This window comes from Argiope bruennichi, chromosome 10 (genome assembly GCF_947563725.1).
Source record: "Argiope bruennichi chromosome 10, qqArgBrue1.1, whole genome shotgun sequence".
Taxonomy (NCBI): domain Eukaryota; kingdom Metazoa; phylum Arthropoda; class Arachnida; order Araneae; family Araneidae; genus Argiope; species Argiope bruennichi.
The window spans coordinates 126,125,025-126,148,461 of NC_079160.1; the positions used below are offsets into that span (position 1 = coordinate 126,125,025).

Sequence of the window (23,437 nt, forward strand, 5' to 3'; positions counted from 1 at the left end):
TTTGGAACCTATAACACCATCTTCATTCCTCAGAAAACGTAGAGAAAATGGAATTCCAGATCTTGACCACTTGGAACTATCTCCTGAGTATTTTCGCAAGCGGCGAATGTATAGGTGTAAACTGCAAGAAGATCCCAGAAATCGATTCCGACTGGAATACTTGTGGCAGCTGAGGCAACAAACTAAGAAAATGATAAAAACCCACGATTTCAAGGTGGGAGAAGTGGTTATTGTCGAAGTAACCAATCAAAAACGTCTGAATTGGCCTCTGGGGAAAATAACAGAAATATTCCCTGGTAAGGACGGTTCAGTTCGTCTTGTGAAAGTAAAAACGAAGAACGGCGAATTTCTGAGACCTGTACAGCGTCTCTACGCCCTTGAAGTTCAAACGCCTGCAGTAGAGAATCTACTAGAGAAGAGAGCATCTGAAATTGAAGATGAGAAAGAAGAGACAGTACAAGAGCAATATGTTGAACATCCTGAGAAGCTACCAGAATCGGACAAAACGTCCCTACCAAATCTAAATACCATGAAAACCCGTTTCGGCCGAAAGATTCAAGTTCCCAAACGACTGGACCTGTGAACTGTTTGGACTAAAGAACATTTTGAGTTTTCTTGAAAAGAAAAACCCAAAAGGTGGGAGTGTAGCATGAATCCGCAATCTTCGACGAAGCGAGTAACAACTCAACTCCGTATTGAAAACAACAACAACTTGGAAAAACTTGAAAAATGGAACAGCGTTGTGATCAGCAGCTGAAAAGATTCTGAACTATTTTCTTTGGGAAATGCAGTCATTTAAACTTAATATGTTTATAGAATAGCTTGTCTTGTCGTAGAAATAAATGTTGTAGTTATTTTTTCAAGGAGAGTAGTTTTTTTTCAATCACAGTAAAAGAACCCGTGTACCATAGGCGAGTACACGACAGAGATATCCCATGTATAAAAATATGATTCCAAAAGTAATTGACAGAGAGTGCTCTCACGTCATGCTCAAATGTTTCATGGCTGGAAATGGATTCGTAATTGGAACCCAGCAGCGTTCTATCGTTACCAGATCAAATGTTGGTAATTCAACTCTTCTATAAAAATGATGAATCTACAACTATTGCACTGCGAAAGTTCGCATGGAAAAAAGGAAGAAAAATGAAAAGAGCTAAAAAAAATTTCATTGAATGGGATACAGAATTTAGTGCGATGTTTTGAGGAAATCAAAAATTTAGAGGATAGTGCACGAAGCGGTAGACCACCCTTGAACACGGACAATGACCCTATTCTGTTGTTGTTGCTAATCTCCATGGCCTGACTTAGTCAGACCAAATCCAGAAATCCGTTGACAAGAAGAAAGTCAAAAACGAGGGAGGGAGAAGAATACATTTCTCCCCAAAGAAGTCCTAAACAGTCTGGAATATGTTCAGCAGAGGCCTGATGTTGGCAGCATTTCGGGCAAAGAGGGTAAAGTTTTTTACCCTGAGAAAAGAAAAGACATTTAAAGTGGCCACTGGCAAGGCGCGACAGGCAAGTGTTGGTTTTTCTATCACAAGAAAGAATGAAGGACTGGCCCGGATTATTGGCTCTATACCAATCATGAGTAGGGGGAACCATCCAATTCTTCTTATTTAGGAATTTCGCCTGAGAGAACAGTTCTAAGTATGTGAGCTCAGCAGAAGATGAAGTTGCTGGGCTGCTTCCTTTCTTTGCAAGCCTGTCTGCTATTTCATTACCAAGTAGATCCACATGAGATGGGATCCACTGGAAATGAATAACATGTTGGAGTGAAATCAGCTTCAAATTCTGGAGAACAGACAAACTTGCTTTATCTCCATACATAGATCCAATTGTTAAGGTACTCCATTGAGCTGCGGCTATCAGTAAGAATCCAAAGGTTCTTATAATTATTTTCGTGTAAAAGGGTCTTAAGCCCCTCATCGATTGATAGAAGTTCATTTCTAAAAACGGAACAGAAGTCTTGATTTCGTTGGCATAGAGAAAAACTAGACTGAGGAGTTACAATATAGATGCCACTACCTGCAAAATTGTCGATTTTGCTGCCATCAGTATACAATTTAATGTCACATTTAGGGATTTTATTAATGACTTCCAAGGCCAATTGTCTAAGGTATTCTGACGCATTTTCCTTTTTATTAATAGGAACAGGGAGGTTGAAATGAAAGGGAACCCTGGTAAGTTCTTCAGTTGGATTCATACAGGAGTGAAGAGAATGTGGTTGTACATTTTTAGGAGTTATATTCTGAAACAAGACTTGACTAAAGGGACTATTTTTCTTGAGTCTCTGGATTAATTAGTCCAATTACTTAGGTATTTTGAGGTGTTGTTTGAATTCCATAACTGGAAAGTTTGTTGTAATATTTGATAAGGTGAGCATGTTCTAACATGAAGAGGTTTCAGGTCGGCTTCATAAAGGACAATATCTGAGGGGCAACTTCGCTTCAGACCAATTATTATACAAGCTGCACTCAGCTGTACCTGTTCAATACTACTGTTAGAATATGGTCATGGGTACTTCCCCATGACCATATTCTAAAAGGTGACATCGAAGAACTGACAGTTGACACATCAATGGAGAGTAGTAGTGTTTGTGAAGTTGCCACAATAATGGGCGTTAGTGAATCGACGTGTCGCTGCATTCTGGGCGGAGTCTGAGATCTGTATCCGTACAAGATACAAGCCACTTCACCATTTATTACAATCAAATAAAGATGAAAGGCTTTTTGATTTTGCTACATGAGCGCTGGTACAAATGCAATGTGACCCACGATGCTTGCTAAATGTCGCGTGGATGGATGAATCCACTTTTCATGGCATGTGGTAACGTTAATACGCGAAACAGTCGTATCTAGGCGACTTCAAACGCTCATGAATATCTGACCAAGTTACTACATTCTCCCTATGTGATTGTTTGGTACGACTTTCCTTTTGGGCTCTTTCCGTTCCGAAGAGCGTTGTTCTGCATCCGGTTGGAAAACCTGTGCAGTCACTGCATAGCGGTAGGTTACGATTTCAGTTGTGCCCACGTTGTGACTGCATTTCAGGAAAGACATGCGCTACCTGTCTTCACTTACATGCAGGATAGTGTCTCTCATCACTATGTGCGTGAAGTCAAAACTTTCCTGTTGGACCCTTTCACTGAAGACCGAGTGATAAGTCTAGGTTGTAACTTTAAATGGTCAGCGCGATCACCATATTTGGTGTCGATAGATTTTTGTTTGTACGGATTCTTGGAGTCTCGTGTGTACCGGAGTTCTTGAGAATTTTAGATAGAAACGAAATGTACCCTTCAGTGTACTGTCGGCGGCATCGATGTCCACACGTTACACTCACTGGTAATTGGCGTAGCGACGCACATCATTTGTATAATATTTTGTGAGGATGGTCACGTTAAACATCTTTGACTTCAAAATAAATTCAGAGTGGTTATTCTGGATTTTTTTTTCCGCATGAAACTATGCAAGACACTATCAAAAAAAAAAAAAAACTCCTCTGATTCTATTTGAGCCAATCGAAACTTCTCTTGATCATCATTTCTTTTATTATGAGTTTTTGAAGCTTGTTCGAATTTATGACGAATGTATTACTATTCATTAAAAATTATAATTTCGGAACAAAGATCTCAATTTTTCAGCAAGATATTGAAGTGTAAGGGTTGGAAGAAGAAAAAAATGGCTTCTTTCTTTTGTTTTAATTTTATACATTATGTTTAAAGTGCTGTTAAAATTAATTTTTAATATATCGTCTTTCTTACATAGTATGGAGCGTTATTTAAAATTTTTCTATTTTCCTGATTACCACTTACCTTTATTTAGCCTTTTGTGTTTATTTGGCCTTTTGACAGTTCTAGAGTTTTTAGCAAAACACAGGTCAAATTAAAGTTATTTTGATAGAAAATTAGAGAAATGCATAGAATAATAACTAAAACTATGTAAGACTTCTAAAGTAGCATGAGTTATGTAATTACTAGCTACTACCCGCGATTTCGTTCGCGTGGAAATTTTGATGTATATGTATGAGAACTGACCTAGGCATCTTGCGCCTCAATCAATGTCTAAGCAACGTTAATGCCTTAGGTCTTTGTGAGTGCCATCGAGCCTATGCACGATATCTTCTGATGAAGCGCCCTTGTATTTATCACACAGTTGGAGGGGGTTGGATAGTCCGCAAGTGCTTACTAAAATTGCGAACAGGTCATTGTGAGCAAAACGACAACGCCGCCCATCACCGTCTGGTTGCAGCGGATACCCTGCAGGCTGCGGTTTAACGCCTCTAATGCACGCTTGTGCGACATTGTGCACTCGTCCCATACCATTAACTTGCACTGCTGCAAAAGGACTCCCCGGCCGCTTTTTTTGGTGATGTTGCATGTTGGGGTATCTTCGCTTGCAAGATGAAGCGGTAATTTGAAAACGGAATGTGCGGTTCGGCCACCGTTAAGCAAAGCTGCAGCAATGCCCGAGGAAGCTACAGCCAGAGCTAAATTGCGGTCCTTGCGGAGTTGGGCTAGCAGGAAATTCAAATCAAGTCCATATTGTTTTTAAATCAAGTCTATTTTATTTATCGGTCGAGACTGAGATAGCTACAACAGTGTAATACACATAAATCTAAACTTTTAATTAAAATGAAAATACAGTTGTCAACAATAAGAACAAACTGCGCATGCGTGAATTTTGAAATCCAATTGGAGTAACGCAAATGCGTGAATTTTCTACGCCAGCTGGGGTAACGCAATGCTGATTAGAAATTATAATTTCCTTTATTCTGTTTAATTTTAATTTAAAAGTACTTCAGAATGAATCCCAAAGATCGATTCATTAATAATGTTTAATTTTAAATGTCTCAAACACTAAGAAAATAAACAGAATCGTTTGAAATAATCGATCGGAAACATGCTAAACCTGACCTTGTTAGCGTGGGGGTAAAAAACTGAAGCCTTACTCATTTGTGAAATGAAAAGATTTTAAGTGGGAAAGTTAATTTTTAATTAATAAAAAATTAACCACTCCATTAAGAGGAATAAATAGTAGCCTATGTCCTATTCCAGACTATAATCTATCTCTGTGTTAAATTTCATCTAATTCCGTTCTGGCCTGATTGACTAACAAACAGAGATAAAGAAAGAAATGTATCGCCTATACATGCCATAGCTCTTGCTATTTGCGCATGCGCAATTTGAAGTTTTCGCACATGCGTGGATAAGTGTTTTACGCATGCACGAATCGTAGTGGGAAAATAATTAAGATCGCAATTATAAAACTCCTTTTTTAATTTTGATATGATTTCAATATATTAAAACCTTCTCTAATAAATGCCGTACAAAATGATATAAATATCACTAATACCAGTTAAATATTTCTCGAGGTTTTCGAATTCAAACATACAGACGCTTTAAGGAGACTTCATTTTATACTATGCATAGATGAAAATTTGAAGCTTGGAAATATTTTGCTAGTGAAGAAATTAAGGCCAAATTTCATAAAAGGAATTTTTTATAAAGGGAAATTTTTAGTGACTTTAAGATAATAGAAAAAAAAGTATCAAATGCAAAGCTACTTTCTCGAAAGGCAGGGACGCGATGGCCTGGTGGCAAGGTCTCGGAATCGGAGCGTTTCAAGTTCGAGACACGTTTACATCGAAGAACCGTCATGTAAGCGGGTCTGGTGCACGTTAAATCCGTCGGGGCCAAATATCCTCCCGCTGATGTGGTTTGGAAGTTTGGAGAGGGAAGTGCCAGGTCAGGTGCCATCCTCGTCATCTGACCATGGTTCAAAATGACGAGGTCCGCCCCAAAATAGCCCTCGTGTGGCTTTAAAGTGGGGCGTTAATATAACTAAACTAAACTCTCGAAAGGCGACGTTTTTCATCTCCATAAAGAAAGGCGACATTTCTAAAAAAAAACAAAAACTGTGGTAGCTTTTTCATAGATTTAAAAATTACTTGCAAAATAAAATAAGTTAGTAATTAAATCTGTACACTGCAGAAAGTTGGGAATGCGGTGATCTGTGTTTTTGATCCTGTCAACAAACATTGCTAAATGCCGAGAGGAGCCATAACAGTGTCATTTGCAATGATATTGAACAAAATTAGAAATAAAAATGATATCTGGGCTAAACCATTCAGGAATATTTTGATAATAGAGACAGCATTTTCATCGGGAAATTTCGGGACTAATCTTCCGATTTGACCTTTGTGCAATTCCAAAGTTATGATAGGCCAATATTTATGATAAGAAACCAGGAACTTATGACATTAAATTCTTCAAACATTGTTTCAACATTTTTGATAACCGAAATCGAAAAAGTGGGAATGAAGTAAACAATGAAAAAAGTAAGAAGACTCATGAGTTCTCTTTTAAGAATGTTCCGATTCGGTGCTTTTCTTTTTAGAAATGAAATGTAGCTAACTGTGCGATTTTGCTATCTCCGTTTCTCTAGTCTTTTTTTTTCCTCATGCAATCAAAATGCAATTTATTTTGGTTTGAGATTGATGACGTTAAAATAGATTTTTTAAAAATTTCCTGAACTGAGTCAATTCAGTAGACAACACATACGCATGGTTGTATCGACAGCACTTCATTTTACATAAATATCTTACACATGCCATAAGTTTCTTCTATTTTTTTCTCCGGAAAAAATGTGCATTGAATTATAAAATTGATTTGGCTTGATGCCCTCGATGTGTGTCACGAGCTATATTCCAAATTATTCAATGAATGCAACTGAAGTATCATGCCACTACATTTATCTGAAAAAAATTCTGCGAAATTTTCATGGTACAGACAAAAAGAGAAAATGTAACATTAGCAAGTCGCATGATTCCATTCTTCAGTTCTTTAGCGATCATGGTCCCAAGAAACCAAAACCATCTTTCTTTGAAAGGTATATATATATATATATATATATATATATATATATATATATATATATATATATATATATATATATATATATATATATATATATATATATATATATATATATATATATATATATATATATATATGTATATATATATATATGTATATATATATATATATATATAATATTGGTTGAAGCAGACTGCAGGTTCGAAGACGTTGAAGAGAAATGTTATATTTTTGTTTGCAGTGGCAGGTTTAACAAGCAGTGAAGAGACTTTTTATTTTTAATTCTCTTTAATATCCATTCCGGGAAAGCAATTTACCTACAAGCAGACGCAGTGCGGCACAAAAGCAGAAGTAAAGAAGGAGGAAGAAGGCTAAAGGGACCAAACAAATGATCACTAGTCTTATATAACATGGGATTTCCGGCCACGTGCCGAGTGAATACATGTATTGTATTCACTCTGACAAGTCCAAAGAAAGTATCACTTTCATTTGATACGTAGTACTGATGGCGCATTATTTTTACAAAAGGATTAATTAAACCGAAAGAAGAATTGGATCACGAAATAAGAGAATATTTTTTAAATGAAGTTACTATGTGCTAAATTAAGATAAAATCTTGGAAATTAATTAAATTGAAATTAGAATTAAACTATCATTACAATTTTTCCCCCACCGCAATACGTGAAAGTGCATCAAGGCCCTTTGACACACAGCCATATATTACAGTGGTGGCTGAGTAAGTTCAACTTAAAAGTATATTGAAAGTGACACCTTAGTTTCCCTTACCTTCACATTATTCAAATATTAATCAGAAATCCCATTCATCATTTTATATCAGAAGCATTAAAAGACAAATAATTTTATTGATGAAAATATTATATAAAAATAATCAAAACTCATAATAAAATATTAATAAATTAAACAATATATTGCACAAAGTTAATTTGACCATTTTTCTGTAGAAACTCAGCTACTGAATTTAATGTAATGAAAACTGTCTATGGCATATTTGCTTATAATTCTTAAATGCTAGGAAGTCTGACTCACCCAGATTATTAAATTAGAAATGAAATATTAAATAATTATAATCAATATAGTTAAATATCAGTATAGTTATGATTTTAAGTAAAGTATTTTAGCTGTAAATAAAAACACACGATTCAAAACTTCAGGTAAAAAAACTTGGATATGAAAATAATACTTGCAAAATTGAAATATTTCATATTAAACGGAACTGAAACCATAAATATAATATTCAAAAGTATTTAATTAAAATCTTGGAAATGAAAATAATACTTGTAAAATTGAATGGTTTCATATAAAACTTGTGGAAATGCAAATAAATGTAAGATTCATGTATTTCAAATAAATCATTTGGAAATGATAATAATTGCAAAATTCGAATATTTGAAACAAAACACTTGTGAATGAATGCAACAAACTCAAGACTCAAAATACTCTTATAATATTGGGGGGGGATATGAAATATAAGAAATAGTTGAGTAACTGAAGAAAAAAAACATTCGTATTTTGTAAAAACAAGTATTTGGACACAGTGATAATAGAGGGCAGCTTAATAACTGTTAGGGGTGTAATAATTTCCCTTGAGGTATTTACTACCTTAGTCTAATTATCATGTGCCATTAATTATTAAGTATATAAGAATCTTGGTATGTTACTTTTCTCGCTCACAAGGTCTGCATGAATAATTTTTAAATAATAGATTAGAGAAATTTAAAAACTCAATATTTCAAATTAAAACTCATAATATTTTGAATAACAATATATATATATATATATATATATATATATATATATATATATCAACAATAATCTGTGCACTTATCCAAATACATTAACTTTTCAATGATGTATATAATTTCTAGTTTCCCTTTGTCCAAATTAATGTTAATTATTACTCAGTTGCCTTTTGTACATTAAGTTCTATAATTAATTCTTTGCCAAGTGTATAGCCCATACACAAATTGTAAATAACATTGCCACAATTGTGTTAACCCACAGACACCTTTTTAATTCAAAAATAATTCTCTTAATGGAAAAATAAATTTTCCATATAATTGAAAGTATTAAAAAGAATTAGTAATAATTTTATTATTGCAAGCAGCTAACATTTTACATCATAGAAAAAGGATTTAATTTTTTGTTTGTTCTTTCCCGAATTGATTGATAGTTTAAAATCAATTCGGCACAGTTATCATTCGAATGGAAATATAAATATTTAGAAACATAAAGATTTTCATCATTTTTTTTCCCCTGCCTTTATGAGAGTTGAATTTTCCGAATTTTTCGATTGATATCGAATATTTTGCCGTCCCAATACAAATTGTAAATATTTTGATAAGTTGAAAACATGAAATATTTATAGTTCTATGAAATGCAAATTCTGCAAATTAGAGGGTGCTCTTTAAATAAAATGACTAAAAAAATGGAATTAAGTAAATAAAACAAAGGATTGATTAATATATAATTATATGTTGAAAAAACTTTCAAGGCGTCTCTTCATGTGTTCAAGAAAATTTAAGCTTAATAATACGATACATAATTTCTAGACCTCTTTCGAGGCTGTAAATTCAGCTATAAAATTCGTCAAAAATAGTGACTTTCAACGCTTCATAACTTGCTCGGTTTTAGTAGTAAGAGAATGGGTGTTTATTTCAAAGTTACGTTGTCAAGAACATTTTGGGATTGATAGGATGGGGAAATTGTAGAAGCAGTTAAATTGTGTAACTTTTTGTAAAATATGTTTATTGATTCCAGCAACATAAGCATGATTTTTTTTCCGTCTTTTAAAGTACTTTTCAAGATTGGAAATATATGTTTATCGCTAATAGTTTAGAAATGAGCTATTAGATCCTGATAATTCTTACCTTCTCGCGCGCGCCTTCGTGCATTTACCTACTGCTCTTTGATTATTTAGATGCAAAAAAATAATCAACTTTCTTTAGATTTTGAATTAATTGTTACATCTAACCATTGTTACTTAATTGTACAATTAGGTTCGCTGTATAAATTTGGAAAAAGATAGCCCAAGAAACTACTTATACAATAAATAATTTTTTTGGGGAAAATGGAGTGTACAAATTTTTTCATACAATGTCTGCTTTGTATATCGTATATTGTTTTTCCGAAAAACAATTTTCGCTCATAATATTGTCCAAATATAATGCTTCAAAAAAACTTCTTTTTTTTTCACTTGGCTCATTTTATAGAATTTTGGAATCAATTTTTCATTTACTTCAGAATATGCCGGAGTTTGTATAGAAAAGTGCTTCCTACGGTAAAATGTCATTTTAATATTTTAAGAATTAATTTAACTCTTAATATATTAATCTAATTAAATTTTGATTCATACATAGGGTCCACCAGATTATGAATTTGAAAAAAATTCTTTATGAAATCTCATAATATTGATAATAACGAATAGAAATTAAAGACAAAACAGAAAATAATTAATTTTTAAATATTCTAATGCTTGGTATACAAATAACTATGTTTTTTTTAATTTTTAAATTAAATTTATATTTTATAATTGTTATGTTCAAAATCTTTTTTGTAAAATATAAAAGAATAGGTTTTATATTTCTTTACTAGCCGCCTTTGGTGACCAGCCGGTTCGCCAAACTCAATGCTTCGTCAAAATTTTAATAATTAAATATTTTATGTAATTTCTACTTTAATAGCTTCTTCATCAAAATATTTTAAAACTTCAAATATTGATAATCATATAATTCACTCATAATATTGTAGAAGCCTTCAGTCATAACGTAATATGTATATCTCTAATTTTCTGTTAGCTCCCGTAGAATTTATGCTTTAAATTAAAGTGGAAATGATTAATCTGCAATGAATATAATAATATTTTTTACTAAAACAAAGCATTTTTTTTTAATAATTTGATTACTGAAAACAGAGTCACTAAGCATTTAAAACTTATGGGCATTAAAGAATATCTTTCTTAATTTATGTAATATCTCAAGAATTTGTCAACAAAATTTTCTCAGATTCATCATGAGCAGATCGATTCATTCACAATGTTTCATTTTAAATGTATCAAACACTCAGAAAATAAACACAATCGTTTAAAATAATCGGTCGAAAACAGGTTAAAAAAACTACTTATAAACCAATGTGCTTAAAACTATAAGCATATACAAAAAATATATATAACTAACATAAATACAATTTAATTACAAAAGCACACAACTAACCTAAAAAATAATTTAAATCAAGTCAACATCCGTTGAAAATTTTTGTGAACAATCAGAACACAATGCGCATGCGTAAATTTTCAACGCCAGTTACGGTAACGCAAATGCATGAATTTTTCTACGCCAGTTGGGGTAATGCTATGCAGATTAGAAATTTTTAATTTCCTTTATTCTGTTTGATTTTAATTCAAAAGTACTTCAGAATGAATCTGAAAGATCGATTCATTAACAATGCTTAATTTTATATGCATCAAACATTAAGAAAATAAACAGAATCGTTTGAAATAATCGGCCGAAAAATCTTAAGAATAACCTGATTAGCGTGAGAAAAAAAATTGTAGCCTTACACATTTGGCGGTGGGAAAAATAAAGATTTTTTTGGCGGGAAAGTTAGTTTTTAATTAATAATTAAAATTATAATTAAAATTTCAAAAAAGGGACCCCAGGTGCACATTCCCGACCTCCAAGGTATGCATGTACAAAATTCGGTAGCTGTAGATCAAACGGTTTGGCCTGTAGAACGCCAACACACACACATTGAGCTTTATATAAGTATAGATTAGAGCTTTAAAGGCAATGAATGATTCTGCTACTTCCTTTACCATAAAGTTAAGAAAGAGAAAGCATTCCTCTGAGGAAAAAAATTGAGTATCATTGCTAATACTTTTTGTGAATTGAATCTCTTATGCGTCACTCTTGATGCTCAGGTCCCTCCAACAAAGCACTTTTCAGCATTCCATTGTGGTGGACATCATAACCGTATTATTTCACAGTATGACTCGTTTCGTTTAGTATGTACATGAATCTTTCTAATGGAGGGACATCATACTGATCTAAAACGTATCTGCCAGAGTAATCCACTCATTGCTTGTTGTGATACTACAACTTCGCTTTATTATTCCTCATGTCAACGTTTAAATCAGTAGTGACAAATGAAGCAAAAGATTATTTTAATTGTTATTTTTAAAATTTTAAAAATATATCAAAATCAGCTTTGTGCAATAATATTTTCTGTAATAATCATGGCAAAATGTCAACATTTCGCTTCATTAAAATTCTAATTAAGTTTTTTTTCAATCGCTTCATGGTGCGTATTCATGTTTTCCAAAATGTGTGTCTCTGATTTGCGCCCATTTCGATAGGTCTTGGTCAAATAGTTTGATCAGTAGCGTATCAGACACTGAGATAGAAAAATGCGCATTTTCTTTTATCATCAGTATATGCAATTATTAGCTATAAGTGGAAAGATCCGACTATAGTTAATAGATGATAAGTTTAAGATCTAAATTCTGAAGGATATTAGATAAATAATGAATCAACTCAAATAAAAGTATTGGATTTTTTTTTTCCGCGTTTTCAAACTGGGAGTGTCACTGAATAGTGACCAACTCATTCGGTGATCACTTTTTATTACATTGCTTTGTGTGAGATAATAACATAATTGCTCCATGCAACGAACGCCTTGATAGATGGGAAGAAAAGCGGTCTCCGTGTACGCTTCCATGCAATGAAGCTCGTATCACGATGGCCGGCGCTCGTTACTTTTTTAATTTCGTTTTTTTCCGCATTGTTGCCACTAACACTGCTTATCTCCATAATCGATTCCTATTTATAGGCAATTAAGCCGCCCAAAGTAAAGAACACAACAAACGGCTGTTCGCTCAAAAGTGTGAAAGCAAATGGCTACATTGTTTCAGAACAAAGGACCCAAAATCCTGTGCGGGCGAAATCGAGAAAAGTAACCGATGAAAATTCTTTATTCACCCCTTATTACTCCACATACTGATTCCGTTTTGAAGCATCACGCCATGCGTGAACGGACTTTCGGAAAAAAATGAAGAAAGAAAAAGAAGAAATCTTTCGGAGTGTGTCGAAAATTGCCTCAAATTAAGATCAAAAACCACGCGTCTGTCCCGTAGGGCTGTAACGGGAGGCAAGAGCAACCCTTCCGACATCGAATGCCCGAAATTCGGGTCACTGCCAAGGTGGATTTCTATTCGCTGCGAGGGGGAAGTGATCCGGGTGACGTCGGATTCCCGTTCGGCAGATGATACACTCATCCTTTCGGTCGCGGAATAGTCAGATGCCATTATTTTTTCGGGAAAAAGTGAGAAAAGCAGACTAGAGAAGGAGTTGAGTAGAAAAGGCGCAATTCTGCAGATTGGACTGATTAATTGCTGGTGATTAATTCATTCCAACTAAAATATGGATTGGACATCAAAGGTAAATAGCATTTTGTGCTCTGTATTTCGAGATCAAAATTTCTGTTTCATTTTATTTCACAGCAATTATGGGAGAAACGGTATAACACATCGTAACAAAATTTTTATTCCTTTTCGATTCTGAGGGGGAAAAGAAAGGCGCTATCTGGCTTTGAAGTGGTTTCATGCCTAAAGAAAGGCACACAATTTACTTAAATAATTAAAGCGATTTTTAGAATTTTAACTCGTTAATGCAAAGAGATGCATTTTAGCCTAATTATTGAAACTATCTCAATTCATTAGAAAGCAAAGTTATTTTTAAGTAAATTTTTAAATATCTCTAAAGTTTTGAATAGTCGTGTGTAACAAGGAATCAAGGTTTTTCTTTTTTTTTTTTCTTTTTTTTTTCAAGCTTTGGTTCAAAAAACTTTTCTAATAATTCATAGAATTACAATTGGTTAAAGTGGTAAAAGTAAATTATTTCAAATGAGTGCGCAAAATTTTCAATTTTAACTGCTTAAACAAAATTGATATTCATAATATTGTTATTCATATTTCTGCATATCGCAGTTTTAAAAAAATGATTTTCATAACACAATTATTCCATATGTTCCTTATTGACAACCGATAAAAATTTAAACTGAAAGGTAAATTGGGCAACACTTCAACTAAAATGACAATTTTACGAACAAGTGTATAAAAGCATTTTTGTTTACACGAGCAGAGGTGACTAACTTTTTCAGCTTTTAAATTTGACCTTTGAATTCCTCAATTTATTTAAGAAAATTTTAGTATTTAATGGAATTAATTATTGATTTCATCTTCAATATCTTAATCGGGTGTTTTACATTCAGTATAAGAGAAGATTCTGCAATCATTCAGAAATATTTCGATATTTTCATTCAAGATGAGGCACATTTTCAATTTTTATTTTGAAACTGAAACTTGAAAAATAAATAAATAAAGCTACTTTACATCTGTGAAATCTGTAAAAATATCAGCATGCGTCATTAAAATTAAGTTTAGAAAGTTTTTAAATAATTATTATTTAAAAATTTCAATATGAATATCTTTAAAACGAACGAAAATGGTGATTATTACGATGTTGTTGATGATATTATATCGAATGAGCTTAGATATATTAATAACAAAAAAACCTGAATAATTATGAAATTGATATTAAATGCATAAAACATTTTCATAACATTCTTTGTAACTCTGCTTAACTCATCGTTCCGAAGTGCAAAAAGTAGAATTTCCCGAAGTTGTAGTACTACTTTTTCTTTCCTTGTATTCTGAAGATAATATGAAATAATAAAGAATTGTATAAACAGAAAAATATAATAATCTTATAAATATTAAGACAAAATTATTATTTGAATTAGCTTAAAAGAATTGCGATGATTTTCTAAATATTATTCTTTTCTACAACTCTTGTGCTCGAATGACTCACTTAACGAATGGAGTAAAGGGGAAATAATTTAAAAATGAATTGGGGATTAAAGCATTTAATGACAAAGAATAAACCGAACGATTGTACGCTGCATTTAAAACATCCATAATGAATAAGATTTCGACTTCAAATCGTTGAGGTGGCGAGAAAATTATTTTATTAATAATTTTTTTTTTCAAAATTTAAATGTAAAATACAAAAATATAAAGTGATGCCATCCTGAACATTCATTAGTATGTTCAGGATAAGTGAATTTAATTTTGGATTTCATTTTTTTGAGATTCAGAATGTCTGCTCTGATTAAAAAAGGTTTGGTTTGCTCTATTCTGTACTATTGTAGTTTTCAATGCGTGTGGATGGAAAGAAATTATTTTTTGATCTTTGGCATTTAGTATTTATTCCATTGACCCTACTTTCATCTCTTTCTCGAACCACTTGCGGGATTCGTTCACATATGTAAATAGTAATAGCATCGTTTTTCCTCGAGTGGTGTCAATTTTCAGTATGAAAAATTGATACGGTTAGTACAAAGCTATTTGCTCAGATTTTATATATATATATATATTTTCTCCTATACAAAATTAAAAAAAGAATGAACGAACGAAAAGTATTGTAATCATCGATCGGAATTTTGATGAAGCTACATGTTTTAGAATTCGTTCATTCTGGAAAACAAAAAGCTTTATCTGCTCGTGTATATATAAGAAAAAATTACAAAAAAAAAATCCATCGAATGAAGTAGATAAAATTTGGCTAGTGAGTTTTACAAACTACTTACTAATATGTTTTTGGATTAAATCACTCAATGAATGAGCGAGTGAGTATTTTTCTAGCGCAAGATCCATTTTCCTGATAAACTGTGCCGCAATAGATGAAAATTTTAACGGCACTATACAAATACAATAAAAAGTTTATAATCAGATATTAAAAAGGCAATTATAAATCAAGAGCAACAATAAGAAAGAATCAACATTTCAAATGTCTTTGATAAAACCTGCTTCCTTTAAATAAGGAAAATTGTTAAAATGTGGTTTATGTCCAATTAAAAATGGAAGACAAGCAACAACCGAAACATAATATTTGAGACGCAATGAGTTCAGTGACTGACATTCAATCAAAATATGTCGGATAGTTAAGCTATCACCATAGCGGCTACAAGGGGGTAGTGGCTGCTTAAAAAGTATATGTTTATGAGTTATTCGAGAGTGCCCAATACGCAATCGTGTAAGAATAACATCGCGTCGGCGATTTAGGGAGGAACACCAAAATTCAATAAAAGGTTTAACATTTTGTAGTTTGCTTCCTGTCTCAAGGTTCCATTGATTTTGCCAATTCTGGAAAAGCCATTTACGAACGGGAGAACGTACATCAGCATAAGGAATGGCCTGTCTGTAGGATTCGTTTGCTGATTTTACAGCAATATCCACCATTTCATTCCCTTAGATGCCTACATGGGAAGAAATCCAACAGAAAAGATTTCAAAACCATTTTGAGACAGATCCTTAAGCAAATTCCTAATATCAGAAATGGTGGCTTTCCAATGAGGGCTTGAAGGGCACTGAGAAGGAGCGTTCGAACACACATTCATTTTTTTCTTATTGTGAAGCGAAACGACAAAAATTGGTTTAGAAGTCATGAATTAGGAGACAACTTTTAGATAAGCGCAATGGCTGCAGGGACAGGGTTATAGAGTGGCAGAACAGTCGTATTTTCATTCAGTTTAAGTTTAATCGTCTTATATATCTGTCTGTTCATTGCCACTGATTTCCAAGAAAAATGTTGCATATATTTTTAGTTATTGCGTCTATTATTTTATTCTCGGGAAGAATACTGAACATATTTATTTATGTATATGTTATGAGAGCAATAATTAAAAATGAAGTTTTTAGAGAAATGCTTCTGAAAAAAATTTAGCAAACAAAAATCAGGGCAATTGAGCTGGTATCATTGAGTATATATATATTCTTTTTTAATTTATGGCGTCGAAAAAAAAAATCATTTCTTCGGATAACAGCTTTCTATAGTTACTGCCAAAAGTGTCTGTATGACGAAGTTTGAGAAAAGAGGCAACAAAACACACCATGGAAAATAATTTTGGTGCAGTCTAGGGAATTGTATGGACATTAGTCACACACGTTTGATTATAAGAAGCAGACAAATTATTTTGGTTGAGCACCAGAAGTGCACTGGGAAAATGAATGGACATCATTCCATACTTTAAATTTATATACTTGATTTTCTGCAGTTTCTTGAATTGTTATTTCTTCTCCAGTAAAGATAGTTTTAGTTATCAAAGACGTTTCCTTGCTATAGCATGATGTTTCAGTGTCGTTATTTTTCTTTTATTCTTCTGTCGCATTTCACCTACCTTTATATATTCATTTATTTTTGATAAGTACACTTAAAATAGAGTTTTCGAATTCATCTGAGTGACTTTTAAGATATGTGGCGAATTTGAACTTCTACAAAGGCAAGACGATAAACCTTTTATACATTCCTTTGTACAAACAAAAACTTCAGTCTTTAGTTCTCGCTAATATTCTTTTCTGCCATGGAAAAAAACAAATTTTTTTTTTTAATTCTTCCTTTAACTACACAACTCTATGTTTGTTTTGTTCGTAAATACAATACAGCCGAAATTGAACACTTTTAAAGATCATTTGGCTCGCTTCAGTAATAGTTCTCTAGATCTATTTCGTAGCAAATGAGAGATAAGCTTTCTTTGAAAACCAAAATTATTCTTTTCCAAAAGAAGAGAACGCATTATCAAAAAATGAGTCATTTGTTCCGTGGGATTTTTTCCCCTGAGGATTTTGAAATTGAGGAATGTAACTTACATGAATAATTTCGTTCTACAAAATCCTCCATAAAACTTCATGAATCACATGATTCACTTAAGACTAAACAACTTGGGTTTATTTTTTTTTATTTTTATCTGTATTCTGTGTTTTTATTGTATCTGTTTATAATACAATTCATGAAGAAGTCCCTTTTCTTAAATTAATAGGGAAAGAAAAAATTTTCCATCCGATCACTTAAAAATATCATTTGTTATAAAATGATACATGAATTTCTGCTCAGTTTATCGTTTTACAATCCTTCAGTCATATTCAATGTCATTCGTCATCAAGAATTATTTTCCAGAGTTCACAGATGAATAAAAATGTAAGCCAACACAACAAGTTATAGTTTCTCAGTTATTTAAAGTTCCTTGCAATTGTACATTTGCTCCGATGTTAACTTCTCTTCTTGAAAAACAATATTCAAAATAAGGACTCCTTGAATTATGGATTACACTCAGAAAGAAGCACTGACAGCAAGCATTGTTGACAGAATTTTTAATGCCAGCAAAAAAATAAAAAATAAACAAGAGAATCACCTCAATAAAAATATTTCATTAAAATTATTTTCATTCAACCGCTGTTTTATTTTTTTTACTTCATTTATTACTTTTTTTTATGTAATCATATAGTTGAGAGTGGAAAAAGAATCTTCCAAAACTTTTAGCTAATAATAAAGTTGCGAATTCATCATGAAAAATTGGTTTTGATAAATTGAAAAAAAAAAAACAATGACGTCAATTATTTTTTTGTCATTAAAAAAGAATGTATATACATAAAAACAAAATATTAAACTGAATCTTTCAGATACCTTCAATCGATTCTTTTAGAGAGTTTATTTTTTTTTTATTTTTTAAATTCTTGCTTTGCTTTATTTAAGAAAGCAATTTCTTTGAACATCGAATATTGAATCTTTTTATATTCTTTCGATAACTGAAGCATAAAAATATCTTTAGATATTTCTTTGCTTAAGATAGAATTTGAAAATGGACGAGGGCGATGGTAAGATATCCGCTTTGAAAACCAATTCCATTAAAAAAATAAAGAGTAAATAATGGTGGGGAATGCAGCAGAGAAATTTTTAGATGGAGCGCCGCCAATTCAGATGTCATCCTTGCGATTGGCCATGATTTAAAATGACGAATTTCATCGCAAATGAGTCGCTTTGTTGTTTGAAAATAGAATTTAAATATCACTTCATTAAACTGTAAATATAATTTCCTAACACAATTTTAGTAATAGTTTCTCCAAATTGGAAAATTCAAATTTGAAGAACTTTTAAATATAATATAAATTCAATGGTTTGAAAAAGAAATTTTTTTTCCTCATCATGATATAATTTTATGAAAACTTTTTTCGCATAAATATGGCCCGACAAAATTTTTCTTAATAATTTTTTTTATTAGAGAAATGGGACAAAGTTTTTCAAGTCATTCAGATGAGATCATTCATTCAAGTCATTCCGATTTCTTCGCTTATTGTTGTTCTTACTAAGGACACTAGAGCACATACAGAAATGAATGAACACAAATTTAGTTTTTGCCTAAAAATGTTGTTAAATGAGCCTTTCCATCTGATATGAAAAAGACAAATGTATTCGAGCAACATTTACGATTCTGCCTTTAAACAAGTTCTGTTGAAACAAGTGCTTCCGAGTGGTCTCAATCTGTAAGGAGATGGCAGAAACAAACAAGTTTCATTAAAGTACAAAATAAAAACGTAGGCCGTAATAAACATGTTCAGGCCACCGTCACAGCATCTGCATCAAGAATTCGCGTGGAATGTGATTTACCTCAGCCATCCCTGGCCGGGGGATGGAACTTTCGTGGAAAGCACCTCGGGCGTTCCATTCCGAGTGCTCTGCTTTACTTAAGAAATGATATTAGGAAGTGGCCCATAATTATCGCCTCCATAAATCATAAGCTTCCTTCAGCAGATCTCAAGACGTTCTTATGAAACGCCTCTCTCTTATAGTTAGATGCAGGACATGCCGGCGTTTAGCTGTTGACTGTCTTATATTTGCTGCATCTTATCCGTATCTTAATTTAAAAAAAGGAAAAACTTTTATACTACCCTCAACATATGAACTATTTTGAAATCTCAGAAAAGCATGAATGAAAATTCAGAGTATTATATTGAATCGATTTCGAAAATAATAAAATAAATGGTCAGAACATTAGGGTGGATTAAATGATCAGAATTGTATAGAGCACACTTTACGAAGCAGTAAAATGAATAAATGAAGAAAAATGGATCTATGTATAATTACTTTACTAATTAATAAACATCAAAAGTATATTAATTTATTTTAAAATTCACTTACTGATAGAAAAAAAAATATTTTTAAATGAATTTTCTACAAAAAATGCCCATAGGAAATTGACAATCTTTTCTAGACGAATTGATACAATTGGTTCACTTTTTATTCGTATCTTTTCTAGACGAATGGATACAACTGGTTCACTTTTTATTCGTAGTTGTATTTCTGCCTGGTGAATCACAAGCACCCCTCAGCAAATGCAGGCGAACTCTTTCAAAAAATTATACTTTTTTTTGTAAGATAATATAATAATAATAATAATGGATGGGTAGCTTTTGAATCCTTTTAATATAATGGGTAGCTTATGAATCCTTTCAAAACTGCGGATCAAAAGCAGTGTTTTTCGTTAATGATTAGTAAGAAGGAAATAAATTTTAGTCTTCCGTAGATTTCAAGGAGTCTCTCAAACTTATTTAAATAAATATTCTATTATTCTATATTTGCATTTAAAATAGTTAATCAGACTGCAGATACATACACTCGATATAAGTAATTAAAATATCAATTCAAAATCTTATTCACTTAAACAGTTTGCTGAACTGGAAATTCCTCAATATGACTTGCACTTTGTAAATAGAATTCTTTCAGAAATCTCTCATTTTTCACTTGTTTGGAGCGTTTATTAAGCTTTTCCTAAATAAACGAATCATTTTTGTCCCTGCCAAACTTCATCCCTAAAATAATATCATATTTACATGATAATAAATTGCAACAGAAAGACAATAAATTTATAAAAATTATCTATCATTTAAGAAAGCAGAGCACACATAGAGTTTCAAAATGTTCAAAAATTACGAAACATACAAAAGGAATGATTCCAAAATTTGCAAAAGTTTTATAAGAAAAATATATTCTAGAATTTAATATTTGATTTCTTACAAATAGAAACCTTAGAATCAACATCAAGTTAGAAAGGCAGCAATAAAAAATACAGAAAAACGATGACATATTCAACAAAAACTGATGCCACATATTCTTTTTCCCAAAAACACTTCAAGCAGTCATTGAAAAAAAATATTCGAATTAGGGAAGTTCGTATTACCAAATTCAGTTGCATATCGAATTCTTTCACATAAGCACACTCATTTTCAATTTCTTCCGAATAATTTTATGCCCTTCAGTTAAAAACTGTTGACTTTTTAAACCAAATTACATTAACTGTGTTTACGTTTAAAATCCCTTCGATCCGAAATGTTTCCGCTTAACCAGTCGCAACGTTTCGCATCCCTGAGCAGGCGGCTCCATGGAACACGGAAATATCCGGACGAGTCAGTGAAGGTGGAGATCAAGCACCGACACCTGAAATTTATTGTGCATTCGTCTTGCTGGAGATCAAAATAAAATGTTTTAAACTGAACTCAGAAACTTACTTTCTGAGTATCATATTCACTTCTTTACATAAGCAAATCCAGATATTGTTTCATCGACTTCATAAAATTTTAGATTTACAAAGATATTAAGGTGGAAATTTTTTATCAAAATTAATTTTAATCTTTATTATAATAATAATATAATTGGTTGCGTATTTATACATTCCTATTTTATTTGTTTAATGTTTATTAAGATGGACTTTGCATTCGATTCTATTACTTACTCATTAATGAGCTGGAATTTTCTAATTATTTTCATTTGCGTGCTTCCAACAATGTTAGAACCTTTAAAACCTCAATGACAATGCATTCATTTATATTATATTACTTCATTATAATTGTAACCGTAATCATAATTGTTTCATTTTACCTAGTAATGTATAAATTGTTATGTTATTGTTTAACCTGGTTATCTATTCATTTAATTAAATATAGATTCAATATTTGTCACCATCTAGTAATGTATTAGAAAATACACTGATTTCATGAAACTTATAATGAGTTTAAAGTTGAAATACAGAAAATAATTAAAATGAAAACACTATTAGTTTTTAATACACTAATAAAAACGTGTTTTAAAAAAATATTTTAAATAGAGAGAAATACCATTATTAGTTTGCGTGAGATCTCAATGCATGTTCCGCTTCATTTGTGAATTTAGTCATTTTAAATCTATCTTTTTCCGTTGAATGTCCCTATTTTTCACGCAAGTGAGTAGAGCTTAATGCTGGTTTAGATGGCGTCCTTTCTGTCTTTCAAAGTTTTGAAACTGCAAGACACATCATCAATAGCCTTCACATTCTTCAAAAATACACTAAACCAAAAACTATAATGAAATAGATTAAATTTTAATTTTTGTGTAACTTAATGGCGTCTATAAAATTGTATTGCTTTCTATATTACATTACAAAAAAAAATGAAACTTTTATGGGCTTCATTAGTTTTATTTTCCGACTTTTCAACGACATAAAAATGTACTATAGATCATCCCGTGAACAAGCGGCGAGTCCTTTCCCACTTCAAAGGCGAAAATGCCCGAAGCGAGGTCCGTGAACTCTCGCCCGCTGCCTTCCTTCGTAAAGCAAGATGTAATAAAAAAAGAAAAAAAAAACTCTTTCAAGATCCTTTGTTATTTAATACTCCGATCTATTATCATGCTGTTGCCAGTTTTTTGAGGACCTATTTTGCTATTGTTTCAGCTTTGTGAAAAGTGATAAAAAGCAGCTTCATTTTCTTCCTCCTTTTATCGTAATAAATCAAAGATTCAATAAATAATAAGTAGCCAACGAAAAAAAAAAAAAAAAATTAGAGCGATTAGTTAGAACGATTTTGAAACATGAACGTTTGTTAAAAAATTATTTTGTTTTATATTATTTGTAATCAAATGCTCTGAAAGAAAATATAATCATCGGTCAAATGATATAATACTCTTATTTATTACAAAGGTAATTGCTGTTGTTTCAGAATTTATTTTGTTTTTCAGTATTTTTTTCAAGCAGTCATGCAGTTACCCCTCATTTTAACTTCTACATTCTTTGCAAAATGAAAGGCATCATTAAAGAACAGAAACGGTATCGTCGCTTTGTCATTGTTCCTCAAAAAATCCGTTAAGTTTGTTTTAAAATCCCCGGATTAAGCACTCAAATTCTTTTATAACCTTTTTTTATGCATTTAATAATACGAACACATAAATATTAGAGCTAAGCTGTTTCTGTAATATATAATTGTTTATTTTAAAACAATTTCATGGTAGAAAAAGAGATGCGTTGTAACATTTTACTTATAATTGAACAATGCAGTAAGATTTTTTTCAATTTTACCGTAGCGTTGTTTGTCTTAAGTTACAAATTCAAAGGGATTAGAAACAAAATAAAGGCATATATTACAAACAGATTATAAAAGATTTTTTTTTCTTTTCAAATAAAAATCTCTTGACTGTGTGCGTGCGTACGCGTTTGCTCTGAATGGCACAATATGCACTGAAAAAGTGACGATTAAAGACGCTATAAAAAAATTTTGCAATAGTTAAAAAAAAACTGTTGTTTGTAACGCAACTAAATTAAAAATTCAATTTCAATCTTTGTTTAAAATGCTATTTTCTTTTTAGAATATATTATTTTTGATAAAAACAGATTTCACAGAGCTGATAG

The 23,437-nt window shown here is 31.8% G+C and overlaps 1 protein-coding gene across 1 annotated transcript in view; it reads left to right on the plus strand.

Moving 5' to 3' along the window:
• The first annotated feature begins 13,176 nt into the window (after positions 1-13,176).
• LOC129987725 (myb-like protein AA) overlaps positions 13,177-23,437 on the plus strand; it is a 47,905-nt gene continuing 37,644 nt past the window's right edge. Inside the window, exon 1 of the mRNA XM_056095671.1 lies at positions 13,177-13,326. Within this exon, the coding sequence (XP_055951646.1) occupies positions 13,309-13,326 (18 nt within the window). The 5' untranslated portion in view covers positions 13,177-13,308. The remainder of the gene's footprint in view (positions 13,327-23,437) is intronic.